Genomic DNA, 17,436 nt, shown 5'->3' with positions numbered 1-17,436 from the left:
GTCGCCATAAGTCGTAATCAACCTGAAGGCACATAACAATATGAACAAAAGGACAGTTCTCCCAATGGAGGAATGTTCTGGTGTCTCCCAAGGATTGGTATTGGGACCTGTGCTTTTTAACTTGTTCATAGATTTAGGAGTGAGCAGTGAGGTGGCCACGTTTGATGATGATACTAAATTGTTCACGATTGTTCGAAGATGTTGATGTGTGTGAGAGCTGCGAAAAAGACAAATTCTGTGCTAGGGGTCATTAGAAAAGGAACTGAAAATAAAACAACCTATATCATTCTATAAACTATGGAATTTGCTCCCACAGGAGGCAGTGATGGCCACCAACTTGGATGGCTTTAAAAGGATTAGCCAAATACATGGAGAATAAGGCTATCGGTGGCTACTAACCATGATGGATATGCTGCGCCTCCATGGTTGGAGCATGCTTCTGAATACCAGTTGCTGGAAACCACAGGTAGGGAGAGTGCTGTTGCACTCAGGTCCTGCTTGTGGGCTTCCCATAGGCATCTGGTCGCCCAATGTGAGAACAAGATGCTGGACTAGATGGGCCACTAGCCTGATCCAGTAGGCTCTTCTTGTGGAGATTGTGTCCAAGAGTAGCCCTACAATGGATCCCCGTACAACAGAAACTGAGAAGTTACCTGGGCTTGGATTACTGTCACCAGGCTCTCCCTGTCCAAGAATTGGCTGATGATGCATCAGCCAGAGCTAGCAAGAGGCACTCTGTATCACTGAGACTACCTGAGACCCCTTTGACAAGGTGGAATCCAGAAGTACTCCTAAACTGTTTACTTGATCCTTTAGAGGGAGTGCAACCCAATCCAGAACAAGTTGTGCGCCCAGTCACTCAGACCCAAGAACCATCAAGTCACAGCACTCGTCTTGCCAGGATTCAGCTTCTGTTTAGTCTGGTAGAGAGATGGAGAGGGAAGCATAGACTGGAGAACAGCCTTCATTCAACAGTACCCTTTGGAGCCACTGGGCACACAATGTGCTTGTCCAGCATCTTTGTTGCCAACACTGGCCAGCTGGAAACCTCTAGGAAACCCAGAAATGGCATGAAGGCAAAACAATGTGAGCCAGTCACTCTCCATTTCACAGGATTGTTGTGAAGGTAAAACATGCTACCTTGAGCACTGCAGAGGAAAGGTGGCATACAAGGGTCATGAAAGTGTGATGCCTGCCCCTCTCCTAGCAACTGTTATGCAGCAGTACCCCATCTCTGCAAGATGTGAGGTTCCATTTTGCAACAGTGCCTAAATACTATTCAGGGTTTATTCTAAGCTTTTCCCCCCCAACTGCACAAGCAACCAGCACACTGCCTGCTCCCGAACTAGTCAAGTAATTAGTCCCATGGTATACTAATAGGTTATGAAGATTTGAAAGGAACCAGTATTTATTTCAATGTCTATTTCTTTTTGTCTTTTCCCATCTGTTTCTTTTTTCGAAACTACCTAGTTCCTTATGAAATAACCCCATATGCCCAGCTGCATAAAAACTTCACTGCACTTTTTTTTTTAATGACACTGCACAGCATGTGACTAGCTGCGCATTAATATAAACCCTGGTACTATTTTATTACTTAAATTATGCAGATTAAGAACTAACAGTCCCAGACTATTGCCTCCAGAGGATCCATGTCTTCTTTATACCAGATGAAGAGCTTGGAAAAGTTACCTTTTTTGAACTACAACTCCCATCAGCCTAATCCAGTGGCCATGCTGACTGGGGATGATGGGAGTTGTAGTTCAAAAAAAGTAACTTTTCCAAGCTGATTTTCCTCCGCTGCTGTTGCTGCCTTTCTTCTCTCCCTCCCCCGCCCCCCAGCAACTGGTATTCAGTGGTATGCGACCTCTGACCATGGAGGTTCCATTCAGCTCAGGGCTAACAATGGTTCAAAAACTCCCCTCTTTCCCGAGCACAAAACAAAACGGGCTGTAAATCTTAATTTGAACCCGGCAAGAGGAGGCTTGCTTGCTTCCCTGCCGGTTTCCCTCACACTTTCCCTCACACTTTCCTGCCTTTCCTTTCGCCCTCAGTCAGAAATGCAGGCTCCTCTCCGCAACCTCCCACTCCTCCCTAGCGGTTGCAGACGGAGGGAACCGTCGTCGATGTCTCTCGGGTCAAATCCCCTCCATCAACGACGCTTCCCTTCGTCGGCGAAACCGGGGTGGAGGTAGAGGGGCCAGGGCGGCCGACGCTTCTGAGGGGCAGAAGAGCGGCTGGCCGCTGTGCTGAGTGGGGCGTGTGAGAGGGAGACAGAGAAGCGCCGCCGCCGCCTCTTTCCTTCCACCGGTCCCTGCGGTTGGAAACCAGAGGCGCGGCGGCGGTGGCCATGGAGCGCTGGCCGCGGCGGTCGCTCCTGTGGCTGCTGGCGGGCGCCTGCGGCCTGGCCGCGCTCGGCTACTGCGTCTACTTCGACCAGAAGCGGCGAAGCGCCCCCGACTTCAAACGGAGACTGCGGGAGAGTGAGTGCGGAGGCGGTGGCGGAGGGGAGGTGAAGCGTCAGCGGTATTTTTGTCTTCGCCTTCCTCCCGCCCCTCTTCAAGAACATCTCCGCCCCAGGCACCCAAGTCGGGCCTTGAGGAGGGGACGTCGGTTGCGGGAAGGGGGAACAGAAGGGTGTTCATTGGGTATTAGAACAAATTAAACCAGAACTGTCATTAGAAGCTAAAATGATGAAACTGAGGTTATCATACTCTGGACACATCATGAGAAGACATGATTCACTAGAAAAGACAGTAATGCTGGGGAAAACAGAAGGGAGTAGAAAAAGAGGAAGGCCAAACAAGAGACGGGTTGATTTCATAGAGCAGTGATTCTCAAACGGTGCGCCGGGGCACACTGGTGCGCTGCAAAAGGTGGCTAGATGTGCCGCGAATATTATGAAAGTATATTATTTAAGTTATTTTTATTCATAGTATAAAAGATAAACTATATTTTTAATTTTGTACGTGAAGTGCGCCAGAAAATTTTTATGTTTTAACAGTGCGCCGCGAACCGAAAAAATTTGAGAACCACTGCCATAGAGGAAGCCTCAGACCTGAACTAATAAGATCTGAAGAGCGTGGTCCATGACAGATATTACTGGAGGTTGCTGATTCATAGGGTCACCATAAGTCGAAATCGACTTGAAGGCACATAACAACAGTGTATGCCACTGAACTATGGCCCTTTATGGAATAAAGTAAAAACTAGTCCTCATGGTCCTGAATGGTTTAAATAGGAACACTGAATCAGAGCATTGGTTCATCCAACTCAATACTGTCTTCGCAGAGTGGCAGCAGCTCTTCTGGAGGAGAGCCTTGCGGATACCATGGACAGCGAAAAAGACAAATAATTGGGTGTTAGAACAAATTAAACCAGAACTATCACTAGAAGCTAAAATGATGAAACTGAGGTTATCATACTTTGGACACATCATGAGAAGACCTGATTCACTAGAAAAGACAATAATGCTGGGGAAAACAGAAGGGAGTAGAAAAAGAGGAAAGCCAAACAAGAGATGGATTGATTCCACAAAGGAAGCCACAGACCTGAACTTACAAGATCTGAACAGGGTGGTTCATGACAGATGCTCTTGGAGGTCGCTGATTCATAGGGTTGCCATAAGTTGTAATCAACCTGAAGGCACATAACAACAACCTAGGAATCTAGCCTGAATCTAGGAGGGATGGAGGACTGGTAGCCCTCCATTGTCAGACTACAACTCCATTCAGCCAGTCTGCCTCTGTGTTGGAATTGCTCTTTAATAATTTTTTTAAACCTTTTTTTTCTCTAAACAATATGTTTTTTAAAACTTTTTTATTTAAGATGTTTTTAACTCTAATTAAAAATGTTTTTAAAGTTGTTTTGTTTTAGGCTGCATTCACACTGGACATTTATTCCACTATTATTCCACTTTAAACAGTCATGACTTCCCCCAAAGAATCCTGGGAAGTGTAGTTTGTGAAGGGTGCTGAGAGTTGTTAGGAGACTCCTAATCTCCTCACAGAGCTACAATTCCCAGAGTTCCCTGGGAAGAGGGATTTACTTAAACCACTCAGGGAATTGTAGCTCTCTGAGGAAAATAGGAGCCTCCTAACAACTCTCAGCCCTCTTCACAAACCACACTTCCCAGGATTCTTTGGGAGAAGCCATGAGTATTTTAAGTGGAATAATAGTGGAATAAATGTCGGTTTTTATGATGTTTTAAAGTGTTTTAGTGCCTTAGTTTGCTGCCCTGGGCTCCTGCTGGGAGGAAGGGCAGGATATAAACCAAATAATAAATAAATAAAAATCAGCCCCAATTTATTTTATTTATTAAATGTATTAGTCGCCCATCTGGCTGGTTGTCCAGCCACTCTGGGCGACGTACAAGATAAAAACAATACATTAAAACGTTGAAATTTAAAACCATAACAGTAAAAACCTAACCCACCCCAAAAGCCTGCCTGAAGAGCCAGGTCTTCAAGGCCCGGCGGAAGCTCATCATAGAAGGGGCATGGCGGAGATCATTTGGGAGAGAGTTCCACAGGGTGGGGGCCACTATTGAAAAAGCCCTCTCTGTAGTCCTCACCAGTCTAGCTGTTTTAACCGGTGGGATCGAGAGAAGGTCTTCTGAGGCTGATCTTGTTGAGCGGCATCCCTGCCGATGCTGGAGGCGCTCCTTCAGATAGACTGGGCTAAAACCATGTAGGGTTTTAAAGGTCAAAACCAACACCTTGAATTGGGCCCGGTAAACAACCGGTAGCCAGTGCAACTCCTTCAGCACTGGAGTGATGTGATCTTGCCGGCGGCTGCCGTTAATCAGACGAGCCGCCGCATTCTGTACCAGTTGCAGCTTCCAGACCGTTTTCAAGGGTAACCCCACGTAGAGCGCATTACAGTAGTCTAGGCGAGAGGTGACCAGGGCATGTACCACCGGTGGAAGCAGATGGTTGGGAAGGTAGGGGCGCAGCCTCCGTATCAGATGGAGTTGATACAGTGCCGCCCGGCTCACGGCTGAGACTTGAGCCTCCATGGACAGCTGGGAGTCAAGAATGACCCCCAGGCTGCGGACCTGGTCTTTCAGGGGCAATCGTACCCCGTTGAGCACCAGGTCCACATCCCCCAGCCTTCCCTTGTCTCCCACAAACAGTACCTCGGTTTTGTCAGGGTTCAGCTTCAGCTTATTCCTTCCCATCCAGCCACTCACCGACTCCAGGCACTTGGACAGGGTTTCTACAGCCAACCTCGGTGAAGATTTAAATGAGAGATAGAGCTGCGTGTCATCCGCATACTGATGACATTGCACCCCAAATCTCCTGATGATTGCCCCCAGCAGCTTTATATAGATGTTGAACAGCATCGGGGAGAGGATGGAACCCTGTGGCACCCCACAAGTGAGAGGCCAAGGATCCGAGACCTCATCCTCCAATGCCACTCTTTGGTACCTACCAGAGAGGAAGGAATGGAACCACTGCAATACAGTGCCCCCCATGCCTAACCTCTTCAGGTGGTCCAGGAGGATAACGTGGTCAATGGTATCGAAAGCCGCTGAGAGATCAAGAAGGACAAGGAAGGTGCATTCGCCCCTATCCCACGCCCTCCTCATATCATCTACCAAGGCGGCCAAGGCTGTTTCAGTCCCATGTCCAGGCCTGAAGCCCGATTGAAATGGATCCAGATAATCAGCGTCGCCAATGGTCAGGGATGATGGGAGTTGGAGGTCTGCAAGTTCCCAGCTCCTGCTGAAGAGAATCCATTTTCTTTCTTTCTCGCACAGGCCACGTAATGTTTTGCAGATACCTCTGCCCAGTAGCCTTCCCAGCACTTGTAGCAGCTGCCAGTGGTCAAGCCCCTTCTTTAATCTAGATAAATACTAATTAAAAACTCCCTATGAAGTAATGTTACATCATTTCTTATTCCACCTTTCCTCCATGGTGGCACTGGGATACATGATTCTCCCACTCCCTATTTCATCCTCCTCACAACAACCCTGTGAGGTGGGTTAGGCTGAGAGACAGTGACTGGCCCAAAGTCACCCAGTAACCTTCATGGCTGAATTTGAATTTTGCTCTCCCAGAGACCTTGTCAGACACTGTAACCACTACATCACACTGGTTCTACAGGGTGGGCAGACTTTTTAGGCTTGCAGGATCTACTTTGTTTTGTATTAGGAGGACCCCAAGATCCACCAGGCAGAGCCAGGTACAAACGACATACAAGTAGAATTAAAGAATACTGAGCCCCAGAATACATTTTGAGAAACTAGGCTCAGTTCTTCCACTCAAAAATCCACTCCTGGTTACCTCCCAACACCCCTCCTGGGTTCTCCATTTCAGTAGTATTGGGGGGGGGCGGGGAGAATTATTTTATTACTAAAAAAATGAGAGTCAAAAATCCTCAATCTTCTGGAAATTACCCCAATCTCCTGGAAATTACCTAAAGGTCTATCACTACACTAGATCCCAATACACCTTCTGCCTACCACTGTGCTACAGAATTTTAAAAAGTACTTCTGGGCCTATACACAGTGCTTTAAGACGTAATAAGAGCCTACTGGATCAGATTAGTGGCCCATCTAGCACCATGTTGTCACAGTGGCCAACCAGATGCCCATGGGAAGTCTGCAAACAGGACCTGAACGCAACAGCACTCTCCCCAGTTGTGATTCCCACAACTGACATACAGAAACATATTGCCTCTGACAGTGGAGGAGGAACATATCCATCAGGGTTAGTAGCCATATTCTCCATGAATTTGTCTAATCCTCTTTTAAGGTCATTCAAGTTGGTAGCTATCATCTTGTTGGAGCTTTCTCCTTCATCACTGTAGGGCCTGTCCTCCATACAACTGAAAAGAATGGATCTCCCAACAATTCATAGGTGAAAATAGGGACATTCTTTTTTATTTGTAAGACTCTTACTCTTTCCTGCTGCAATCTATTATTGTACATTGCATAGAAAACTGCCTTATACAAGGTCAGACCACTGTTCTATCTAAATCAAGGTGTGTGCACACCATAAATTTAAAGCACCTTATTTCCCCCAAAGAGTCCTGGGAACTGTACTTTGTTAAGGGTGCTAGTAACTGCAGCTCTTTAGGGGTAAAGTTTACAGGATTATTTGGAGGAAATGAAAAATGGAAATGGACTGCCTTCAAGTCGATCCCGACTTATGGCGACCCCATGAATAGGGTTTTCATGGTAAGTGGTATTCAGAGGGGGTTTACCATTGCCTCCCTCTGAGGCTAAGAGGCAGTGACTGGCCCAAGGTCACCCAGTGAACTTCATGGCTGTGTGGGGATTCGAACCCTGGTCTCCCAGGTCGTAGTCCAGCACCTTAACCACTACACCACACTGGAGGAAATAATGCACTTTAAATGTATGGTGTGTATGCAACCTCAGGCCTGACTGGCAGTCGCTCAGACAAGAGTCTTTCCCTGCTTACCTGGAGATCCCAGGATGCAAATCATGTGTTCTACCACTGAGAAATTAAGTTTATTCACCATGCTAGCCTGCTTTTCAGTGATTTTAAAGCAAGGAGGGCGTTTTGTTTTGTTGTTAACAATTAAATTACATTCACCAGTTTTAGCATATGTAGTGTTTGGCAGGCAGGCAGACACAAGTGATGCTAGCCAAGTTAAAAAATTTCACAGCTCTGGGCTATTAAATATGGATACTGAATATTCCATGTTACTCTTACAGAAAGAAGAAAAGAATGTGAAAAGACAAAAGAGCATGATGCAGAGGTGAAGGATTACACTCAGGGTCCCCAAAAACAGCACTCTCACACACCCTCCTGCCCTCCCAATGTTTATTCTTTTAAAAGCAAAAATTGAGGGTGGAGTTCCGTCCTGTCTGATAAGCCAGAGATGGGAACTGTACTCATCTCTGGCAGCCACATCAGAAATATATGGCAAGTGCTTATATGATGGTGCCTGGTCCTACAGACACTTCAGTTTCATGTGACAGAGGCAATGACAGTCATTTTGCTGAAGTGGAAATAGTGGTCTAGTAATCTAGCAATTTTGCACCTACAAATACCCTTTACATGCCAGTAATCAATGAGTATTCCAAGAAACTGAAGCCCTGTTAAAATCGGTGGGTTTATTTACAAAGAAGAGATATAAGGGTTGCTGCAGGAATAATTCCCAGCACTGGAAACTAATCTTAGAAAAATACATTTTTTTCCGTTACAGCCTTAATTCTCAAACTGATTACCCAATATTCCATTTTGCTAAGCCGAAAATATGTTTATAACACCCTTAGTTACGTGAGCTGAAAGATACTGCAAAGCTACAAGAGTTCTTTCTGGAAGAGATACAGCTGGGACAACTCTGGCTGGCAAGAGGTAAGGACAAGAGGAATTTTACTTTTGTGGAACATGCAGACATATATTCACACACATGGACTTTAAATTGCTTGAAAATTATCCATTATTATTGCCACACAACCAGTATCTTATTAACACAGATGATCCACATAAGACACACTTCACACATAATACTTTTCTGGTGTTCCCATTTGTGAAGGGCATTCTGTGGAATACGTAAAGCTAAATTTAAAGTTTCTGCCTCTGAAAGGTAAAAGCTGAACAAAAGCAATCTGCTATGATTTCACTTGTTTGGATCCCTTCCCCTCAAGGCTTGACAGTAAAAAATTAAAACTGTAAAAGGCTTTAGCTGAACATTACTGTGAGAACAGAGATGGTCCAGATTCTTACGTGTTTCATGAATTGCAAACAGGAGATTTGATCTGTCCCTTTAAATATAGCTCTGATTAATGGAATAGACTTGCTGCTTTTGTTGTTGTGTTAAGCTGTATATAACCTTCCCTGGGAGCTCTTGGTGAAGGGTGGGCTATAAATGCGTACAGTTCATATCCCATGCATGGAAACAGCCTTGATTTCAGGTGACCTCTGCTGTTTATGGGGTGTATGTAATGTTACTTACACTCGGAGCAGACCCTTTGAAATTGGGATGTTTTGAGGATAAAATGGAAAGAGGAAGAATCTTGTGCGGTACTTTGAGCTCCCTGGGGGAAAGGTGGGATACAAATGTAATAATAAATAAATCCTAAGATGACTACTGTCAGTACTAAACATAATCAGTTTCCATGTTAATAAAAATGCATGTTGATTATAAACTAATTAGCAGTGCAGGCACGATTTACACCCAGGATTAAATACATTCAACCAGCCAGGCTTTATTTTAACCCAGGGCAGTGCAATGCCTGTGAGCTAGGAAGGCCCAGTTCATTGGTCATCTAAGCCACAAACTCTGTCTCAGCCATCCCCTTTCCCTCCCCGAAATATAACATATCTTACAGAGTTGACATAATGGATGCAAAGTACTTGGAAAACCCAAAAACGTACATGTAACTGCCAAGTAAGAGTGATCAATGTCAGATGCCTGCCTTCAGCTGATGTTCTTAGGAGGCAGTGGCTTCTGCAGGCAGTGTATGCACTGGGCAAGTGTTACGTACATAGGGTTGTCAGGTCCTTTCCTGAAATCTATGCAACTTTTACAATCCTGAACTAGCAAGAGGGGGCCTTTTTCCTTCTACTGATTCCTTCACCTACCCTTTTCTGTCACCTGCTACAGTATATAGGAATATGTTTTTGTCCCACAGTAGGCAAGAATGAAGAGAGCAGTAGAGAGGGCAGCTGTTCCTTCTGTGTCTATCTCAGAGGATTTTAAAGGTACAGGCACAAGCTGCTGAGCTTGTGGCAGCATTACAGATTAAAAAAAAGTTCATGTTATATGGTGCATACATGCTAATTGTAGTTCTAAGGATCATAGAGAAGAGTTTTAGAATATGAATTGATTACAGGAGAGCACAAGAAGAGCATTGAACACCTCGCCAATGCCATTTCAGTGTGTACACATCCAAACCAGCTGATGCATGTCTTGAAGCAGACTCTACCACCCCACATATTTGAGATGCTTCTGCACAGCATTCCATATGCAATGCAAGTAGGTACATGTTTTAAAACTTTTGAAACAGTTAAACAAGTAATGCAGTGAGCTCACTAACCAGCATTATGTTCAAATGTGGAGGAGAGCTTTTCATTCATGGTTCATACAGGGCCCTAAGATCTTTCTGAAACATGCCAGGGTAGGACTTCTTTAAATAACACTGCAGAGGCTACTGAAGGCAAACAGGTCACTAAGCGTTCAGCTCTTCAAAGAGAGAAAGAATGAATTGAGCAGGAAGAAACTCTCACCTAGCAGCAAATCCTTGGCTCTGCTTTTGCAGAAACAAGGCAATAGGCCTTATCCACAGGTGTGGGGAGCCTTTGGCATTCCAGATGTTCCTGAACTACAACTCCCATCAGCCCCAGTAAGCATGACCAATGACCAGGGATGATGGGAGTTGTAGTTCAGCAACATCTGGAGGGTCAAAACTCCCCATGTCTGCCTTACTATCTAGCATCTTCTGAATGGGCTTAACATTCTCTGCACAGTGGCAAAAACATGGAAGAACCATACACAATACACAAGAACTAGTACTATGATAGCCAGAACTGAACTTTGCCAAGTGGTATTAAGTAAATGGCATTACAGTTTGCTTAATTAGTTTGTATTAAAATCCCACTCTTAACATTGGATTCCCAATGATCCCCCTTATGAGGTGCTGAGCAGGTCCTCAGCTGTTTCGCATGAGCTATCTTGCAGCTTCAGGTGCTCCGAGACCACTCACTGGGTCTACGCTACCATTACTTTAAATAAATTAGAATGTTGTGCATGTTGAACTTCATTCTTCAGTCCAAGCAGCTTGCTTCATCTACTGTGGGTGGTCCGCTCCCCCCCCCCATAAGTCAAAAGGCAAGGGGTACAAGCATCTTGGAGCTGCAGAGGTAAGAAGAGATATCATATAAGGATGAAAGTCTGTCCTTAGGAGAGAAACTAGAACATTGTACAAAGTCCAAGCACTCAAAATTTTGAGTGTGTTAGTACTCAAGCAGCTGACAAGTTTTTTTCCCCTTCTGCTAGAGGCTTGAGACAGCCCTGAATGAGCAGGATACTACCACTGAATGAGAACACGGCATCGCACAAGGGGGCTACTCTTAAGGCGGGACCTTATGACAGCCTATGAGCCCTCATTTTGAAAGATTCTCAGTACAAACAGTAATTTCCATTTATTTTACTTTGATTAAATAAAAAATAAACCTTGCTTTAGACGCTTTTGGATATAATTTTTTGGACAACACACGAATGTTTTTAAAATTAACAGTCATTGTATAAGAAACAACAAAAAATAAAAAATGTTTGCTGCCTCCCCATCTCTAAACCTAGTGACTGTCAGAACCAGTCTGTAGGCCTCCAGAAAAGGTGGCATCAACATTATTTCACTGCACAGTAAAAGACAAATTTTGGGACAGGCTCCATCAGCTCCATGCCCACTGCCAACTCCAAGTGTAGCTCCTGATGGTTTCCATAGTTCGTTTTCTGAGCTCTTCTGTTCCGAACTGATGTATGTTGCCACAGCTGCAGTAGTGATCAATGCACTTTCATGTGCAATGCAATCAATGTTGGTACTCCTTTACATAGGCAATCCTCTGCCTTCTAGCGAGGCTGGCCAAGAAGTCCTGCTTTGGCAGCCAATGCTTCATTCTGCTGAATATGGTACTCCTGAAATCTCATAGATATCCTCTGGGTCATTTTTAAATACTTCTGTAGGCAGTGTTCTGCACAAGTCATCTGTATCAAGAAAGCAGAGATGGGAAGACCCCCAGCAGTCACTCACATTGTTTGATTTCAATAGTCTTAACATATAAAATATTTCAAAATTCTTTGCATCTTCCCTGGAAGTATTTTCAATTATTTGAACATCACCCTACATAAAGTTTTTTCCCATGGTGATTTAAAAACATAGTACGTCTATCTCTTTGTTCCATCTGAATCGGGAGAGGCAGCTGAGGTGTTAGACACGTGTTTGGAGGCAGTGATGGGACATATATGGGCCAAGAAACTGAAACTGAATTCTGAAAAGACAAATGTTATGTGTCCAGAGTTCTCATGTCCAGGAGGTGGGAAGACAGCCTGTCCTGGATGGGATTGCACTCCCTTGGAAGAAGCACATTCGTAGCCTGGAGGTTCTCCTAGATCCAATGGTGTTACTTGAGGCCCAAGTGGACTCAGTGACTAGGAGTGCCTATTTCCAGCTCCGGATGGTTTGCCAGCTCTGTCCCCTTCTGGACATGGATAACTTGGCCACAGTACTCCATGCACTGGTAACTTCCAGATTGGATTATTGCAATATGCTTTACATGGGGCTGTCCTTGAAGACGACTCGGAACTTTCAGTTGATCTAAAATGCAGCAGCCAGATTGCTGGCTGGGATTGCTTTTATAAGCACTATTCTAAAACAGTTGCAGTGGTTGCCAGTTCATTTCCAGGCCCAATTTAAGGCGCTCATGCTAGTGATTAAAGCCCTAAATAACCTAGGCTCCAAATATCTGAGAGACCATCTCCTTACCTACAGACTCTCTTGCATTAAGATCAGCAGATGGGGCCTTCTTAGTTCTGCCACCCTCAGACGTTTGGGGGATGGTGGCCCCACAGAGGTGTGCCTGGCATCTTCGCTGTACAGTTTTCAGCAAATGCTCAAGATGCACCTCTTTACCCTGGCCTTTGACATCTGAGATGTGCGCTTTCAGGACTCGCCCTATTCTTGAGACTGTGTTTTAATTGTTTTTAACATCGAATTTTAAACCATTATAACCCACCCTGGGACGTGCTGGTGAAGGGCAGATAATAAATTTAATAATAGTAATAATAATAAATATATATTATTTATCTGAGGGGAGATATGATAGCACTCTTCAAGTACATGAAAGGTTGTCACATACAGGAGGGCCGGGATCTCTTCTCGATCGTCCCAGAGTGCAGGACACGGAATAATGGGCTCAAGTTGCAGGAAGCCAGATTTCGACTGGACATCAGGAAAAACTTCCTAACTGTTAGAGCCATACGACAATGGAACCAATGATCTAGAGAGGTAGTGGGCTCTCCGACACTGGAGGCATTCAAGAGGCAGCTGGACAGCCATCTGTCAGGAATGCTTTGATTTGGATTCCTGAATTGAGCAGGGGGTTGGACTCAATGGCCTTATAGGCACCTTCCAACTCTACTATTCTATGTATAATAGATTAGTGGTTAAATGCACTTTGCTTTTATAGGGGAAATGGGAAACTGAAAGTAAGTACGTGCCACTTTTGAATTTGTAATTGAACTGAAATTTTAATACTATGTCAACATTTTCAAAACAGAGAACCCACATTATGGACCTGGATAAGTAAACTTTTATCTGTCTCTAGTATTTACAGCTTTGCCATACCTTCCAGCGTTGGATGCCCAGATATGCTATTAGCAATATTTTAGGGTTGGGCTAATAATGAAAAATATGTTTTGAGTTACCCATCTCTATTTTGTCATTTACCCCAACACTAAATAAACAGGGATTTGTGTGAATCAAGGTGTCCCACCACCATGGACCCTTGGCCTGATCCAGCAGGCTCTTTTTAGGTTTATTCCAATTAATATCTAACCAGGAAGCCACATGAACAGAAAAGCTACCCATCTTTTGAAATGGCTGGTTTAGGTGGCTTTCTTGATTAAACTGTAACTTGCAAATTAACACTGACGTTTCACCACATATAAATCCAAAGCAGACAGAATAGCTGCATACCTCTTCCGGCTTGACTTCTCGGCTAGTGAAATCTTTCACACAATCCAGGAAGCAGGTTTCTGTCAGTTTGTTGTACGTCCCAAGAAATTCCTTGAACTGTGAATAAGTCAGAGAGATCTTCAGAACTAAGTGGGTCCTTTATTTGAAGGAGAATTAGCACCTAAGGGGTGGGAAGGGGCAACACCCATCAAAGTGAAAGGCACTTAACATAGCACATAGTAAATGTCTGCTCTGTATTCATAAATACAGTATTTGATACAGCTATTAAAACTATTCAAATTGCCACACTCTTAGACAAGGCAGACATTTTAAAAGCATCCTCTAGAGATATTTACCTGTTTGATTTGATCAGATTCCGATATTTGTCCAGCCATATTTTAGTGCTCAGCCAATTAGCACCTAAAATGAACACAAAATATGTAGATCAACATTCATTCTGAAATGTTTATGCCTGAAATGTAATAACAAACTAGATCTTTTTAAAAAATGTGTATCCTGTAAGAAGAAAGAACAAGCAAAGAGAGAGGGAAGGGTTAGGGAGACCCAACAGGTCATCTCTTCGCGGTCACCATGATGCTAGGCTCTTGGGAAGTACAGTACGCGAGGAAAGATTCTGCAGACCCTTCAAATTATATAGTTTATATATTGTTTTAGAGCCTAGTGAAGTTACTGGACATTTTTAAAGATGTGGCATCTACCCTTTGGAATTCCCTCCCCTTAAAAATTAGACAGGTGCCATCTCTGTTGTGTTTTCGGCACCAACTGAAGTCCTTCCTTTTAAGAAGAGACTTTATCCCCGTCTGCATCTGTGTTGGAATTGCTTTTTAATATGTTTTAGTGCTTCATCATCCATTTGCCACCTTGGACTACCTTTGGGAGAAAGGGTAGGATATAAATTTATTTAATAGGATCTGGGATTTTAATAATCCTATAAAATCAAGTTAGGGTACTTGTTGTGATTTACTTATATTCACTTCAAAAGAAATGACACATTGTGCTTTAAGAGTATATGTCTGAGCCTCAATACTAAAGTCAGAGAGTTTGGCACTTTGTTATTACATGGCTATTTCCTGCATAACTCAAGTAATCACTAATCAACATTTATTCAAATTCTCATCATTATAACAGCTAGGTAAGCAAAGTCTGAGAAGAAGCCTTGGTCTTCTCCCACTTTTTTCAACAATATGCTCTTCTCCCCACCAAAAGTACATATTTATTTATCATTAAGAGGTCTGCCAAGACCGACCCTCAGCAATTTTCAAGTGGTCTCTCTCTCTCTCTCTCTCTGTGTGTGTGTATAAGTTTGGGAACCACTGGATTAAAGCATTTTTATCCCACTCTTTAGCCAAAGAAAAGGCTCCCAGAGTGGCTTACAAATGTCAGCAATAAGATATTGCAGTGCCAGCTCTAGGATTTTGGGAGGGTTCAGGAAAGCATCCTCAGGAGTTGGGCCACGTAACTGAGAACTCACTTACAGTGCCTCCAGCCTTCTCAGGTACCCAGTACAAGAGTGACAATGGCAATGCTGTCCCACTGTACCAAGAAGGGCAAAATTATTGGGCAGTGGGCCCTCTGCCACTTTTGGGGGCCCAGCAAACACTCAATCCCATCATCTGAAGCTGACCATGCATCTGTCTCCTCTTCGTCTGCCAAGAGGGTCAGCCTATCAGGGCACTTTTCCACTTTAGCACCTATAAAGCAGTTTTGCTGGTTTACAGGGGAGACAAAGCCAGGAAACATAGCACATGCCTCACAGCCCCTAGAACGTGAGTGGGGAACCTGTGGCCCTCCAGAGATTGTTGGACTCCAACTCCCATTAGCCTCGGCCAGCATAGTCAAAGCTAAGGGATAATGGGAGCTGTAGTCCAACAACCCTTGGAGAGCCACAGGTTCCTGCACTCCTGCCCTAGAACTATGCAGCCACAATATGCTCCATCCTTCCTAAGCCTGGTTCAGACGACAGAATGGTTGGCAGCTCCAGAGACTCCTTGGGTTCTGGATGAATGAACCATCTCCCCATTAAATTGAGGAAGGTGCCTATACTAATGTAATCTTAACACTTGCCAAAAAAGCACATTTATTCTTGAAGGGCTTTGCCAGCTATTAATACTATTTGGGTTATTTTAACTGCCTGTTGTTGACCTAGCAGCTGCTGTTTTATTCCAAATTTTTTAATGTTATTGTATTTTGTATACTGCTTTGTTATTATGTATGAAAGGTGATACAAATTTAAATAACTCAAACTAATAAACAGGATGGGAGCAACTCTGCTTTAATATATAAGGTTATGCAGATAGAATATTTGCAAGGAACTGGAGACTGCCTGGGAACCGCATACACTGCCTCAGGAGTTCCATGATGGAAGAAAGGTTGAGATCTAATAAAATAAATAAATACTAGCGCACTTTAAAAGCACCAAAGAAATGTGAATGCTTATCACCTTTATCATCTTCCTACAGGTTTGTACAGGCTTTTTCACAAGTTACATTTTTATATGTAAATGTAAAAACACAACACGCGTATGCAATAGCACACTTTCCCCCCAACCACAGCTATGATACAGGGACATGAGAGTAGATATTTCTGCCCCACAGTCGCTTGAGTCAATTATCGATTTTTTTTTTTAAAAAAGAGAGTTTGAAGCTCAAGAGAGATACAAGGAGTCCAAGGCCACCCAGCAAATCCACAGCTGAGGAAAGTTTAGGCTTTCCCAGATCCAAGCCCTAAAACCCAGTGGCTGCTTAGGTCTCTCCCAATAGTGAAGGGCATTTTGTGTCAGTTTTTGAGACAGGCAAGGTCATGATGGGTGCTTGCAAACCTTCTGTCCTCTTAGGGGAGCAGCACCAGAAGCCACCAAGGAACCTAGAAGCCCAACCTCCTAACCTCTTCCTAATTCTCTCCCTTTCATGGTAGGGTTGCCACTTTTCCCTCCCTCGCTCATTATCCCTGGTTCTCTGCGCTTAACAGCTGCCCTACCCAACGTGCAGAAATTTAAGCAACCGAAGCTTTTCCGCAGGACTTTTCCTCCCCATTAAGAAAAGCTTCACCTGGTAAATGTCTCTGGTATAAACTGGTATTAAAGGCACAGGCACAGTTCCCATTAGAGAAGATGGCAACCCTATTCAGCACCTATCCTATACTCTTTCTTCCCCCATTTCATTCCTCCTATAATCTAGGCTTACCACAGGCTGCAACTCTCTCCTCTCTTCCCCTCCCCAGGATTTCCTCACGCTCCTCACCCCCTGCTTACATACCTCGTGTTGGAGACGAATCGGCAAAGTCGGACTCTCGGACACTTTTACCTTCCATCTACCGCGCGGGGTACGTCACCGTAAAGGGTCCCCCACACCTCGATCAGATACTCACCCCTCATTGCCACTCCCCCCCCAAGTCGTTTCGGGTCCCGTACCCCAACTACACAAGCCTGATAAACCGGGAGAACATATGGGGCTGATGATTCAGATGGATAAGGAGGGTAGGTGGTGGGGCCACTTGTGCAGCGGATTAGTTCCTACCCGGTCACTTCCTGAATAGAACAAAGGGGGGAAAGACTCGTGAATGAGGCAGGAGAAGAGAGGAATGAGATTGAGACGCACGCGTGCAGAGGGCTTTCCGCGCATGCGCCCTCACTTCCCAGGCTGCCTTTTTTTAAAAAAAGGAAGGGGTTGGGCTAAATTTGTCAGTTTGGAAGCGGCGGGAGTCCTAGCTGTGTAGGTGCGGCCGTTGCTATGACAACCGGTGTTTTCCGGTGGGTAGCTGCTGAGCCG

General features: G+C 44.5%; 3 protein-coding genes across 10 annotated transcripts in view; 2 read left to right on the top strand and 1 right to left on the bottom strand.

The window, feature by feature from the left end:
• Window positions 1-2,258: 2,258 nt before the first annotated feature.
• Window positions 2,259-11,144, top strand: TOMM20L (translocase of outer mitochondrial membrane 20 like). Of its 2 annotated transcripts, XM_061612459.1 has the most exons (5): window positions 2,259-2,480; window positions 7,682-7,725; window positions 8,246-8,327; window positions 9,809-9,951; window positions 10,972-11,144. In XM_061612459.1, exons 1-5 carry the CDS (start codon window positions 2,348-2,350, stop codon window positions 11,014-11,016), a joined length of 447 nt encoding a protein of 148 aa, XP_061468443.1. In that variant the 5' UTR covers window positions 2,259-2,347; the 3' UTR covers window positions 11,017-11,144. The 2 variants fall into 2 exon arrangements, with proteins under 2 accessions (XP_061468443.1, XP_061468442.1); XM_061612458.1 differs by lacking the exon at window positions 10,972-11,144 and having other exon boundaries at window positions 9,809-10,067.
• TIMM9 (translocase of inner mitochondrial membrane 9) lies at window positions 11,103-17,315 on the bottom strand. 4 transcript variants are annotated; one of them, XM_061612462.1, is made up of 4 exons: window positions 17,036-17,315; window positions 14,005-14,068; window positions 13,670-13,765; window positions 11,103-11,679 (listed from the first exon to the last, which is right to left on the bottom strand). In XM_061612462.1, the coding sequence occupies exons 2-4, from the start codon at window positions 14,041-14,043 to the stop codon at window positions 11,545-11,547; spliced, it is 270 nt and encodes an 89-aa protein (XP_061468446.1). In that variant the 5' UTR covers window positions 14,044-14,068; window positions 17,036-17,315; the 3' UTR covers window positions 11,103-11,544. The 4 variants fall into 4 exon arrangements, with proteins under 4 accessions (XP_061468446.1, XP_061468444.1, XP_061468445.1 ...); XM_061612460.1 differs by lacking the exon at window positions 17,036-17,315 and adding an exon at window positions 16,924-17,028; XM_061612461.1 differs by lacking the exon at window positions 17,036-17,315 and adding an exon at window positions 16,852-16,934.
• Window positions 17,275-17,436, top strand: part of KIAA0586 (KIAA0586 ortholog) — a 152,607-nt gene continuing 152,445 nt past the window's right edge. Inside the window, exon 1 of one of the 4 annotated variants that reach the window (XM_061612453.1) lies at window positions 17,275-17,417. The gene's annotated coding sequence lies outside the window, so the exon portion shown is untranslated. The remainder of the gene's footprint in view (window positions 17,418-17,436) is intronic. The other 3 variants (XM_061612449.1, XM_061612451.1, XM_061612452.1) reach the window with 3 other exon arrangements.

This window comes from Rhineura floridana, chromosome 2, assembly GCF_030035675.1.
Source record: "Rhineura floridana isolate rRhiFlo1 chromosome 2, rRhiFlo1.hap2, whole genome shotgun sequence".
Taxonomy (NCBI): domain Eukaryota; kingdom Metazoa; phylum Chordata; class Lepidosauria; order Squamata; family Rhineuridae; genus Rhineura; species Rhineura floridana.
The sequence above is the reverse complement of the archived record's forward strand: the minus strand, read 5'-3'. Positions and strand labels throughout refer to the sequence as shown.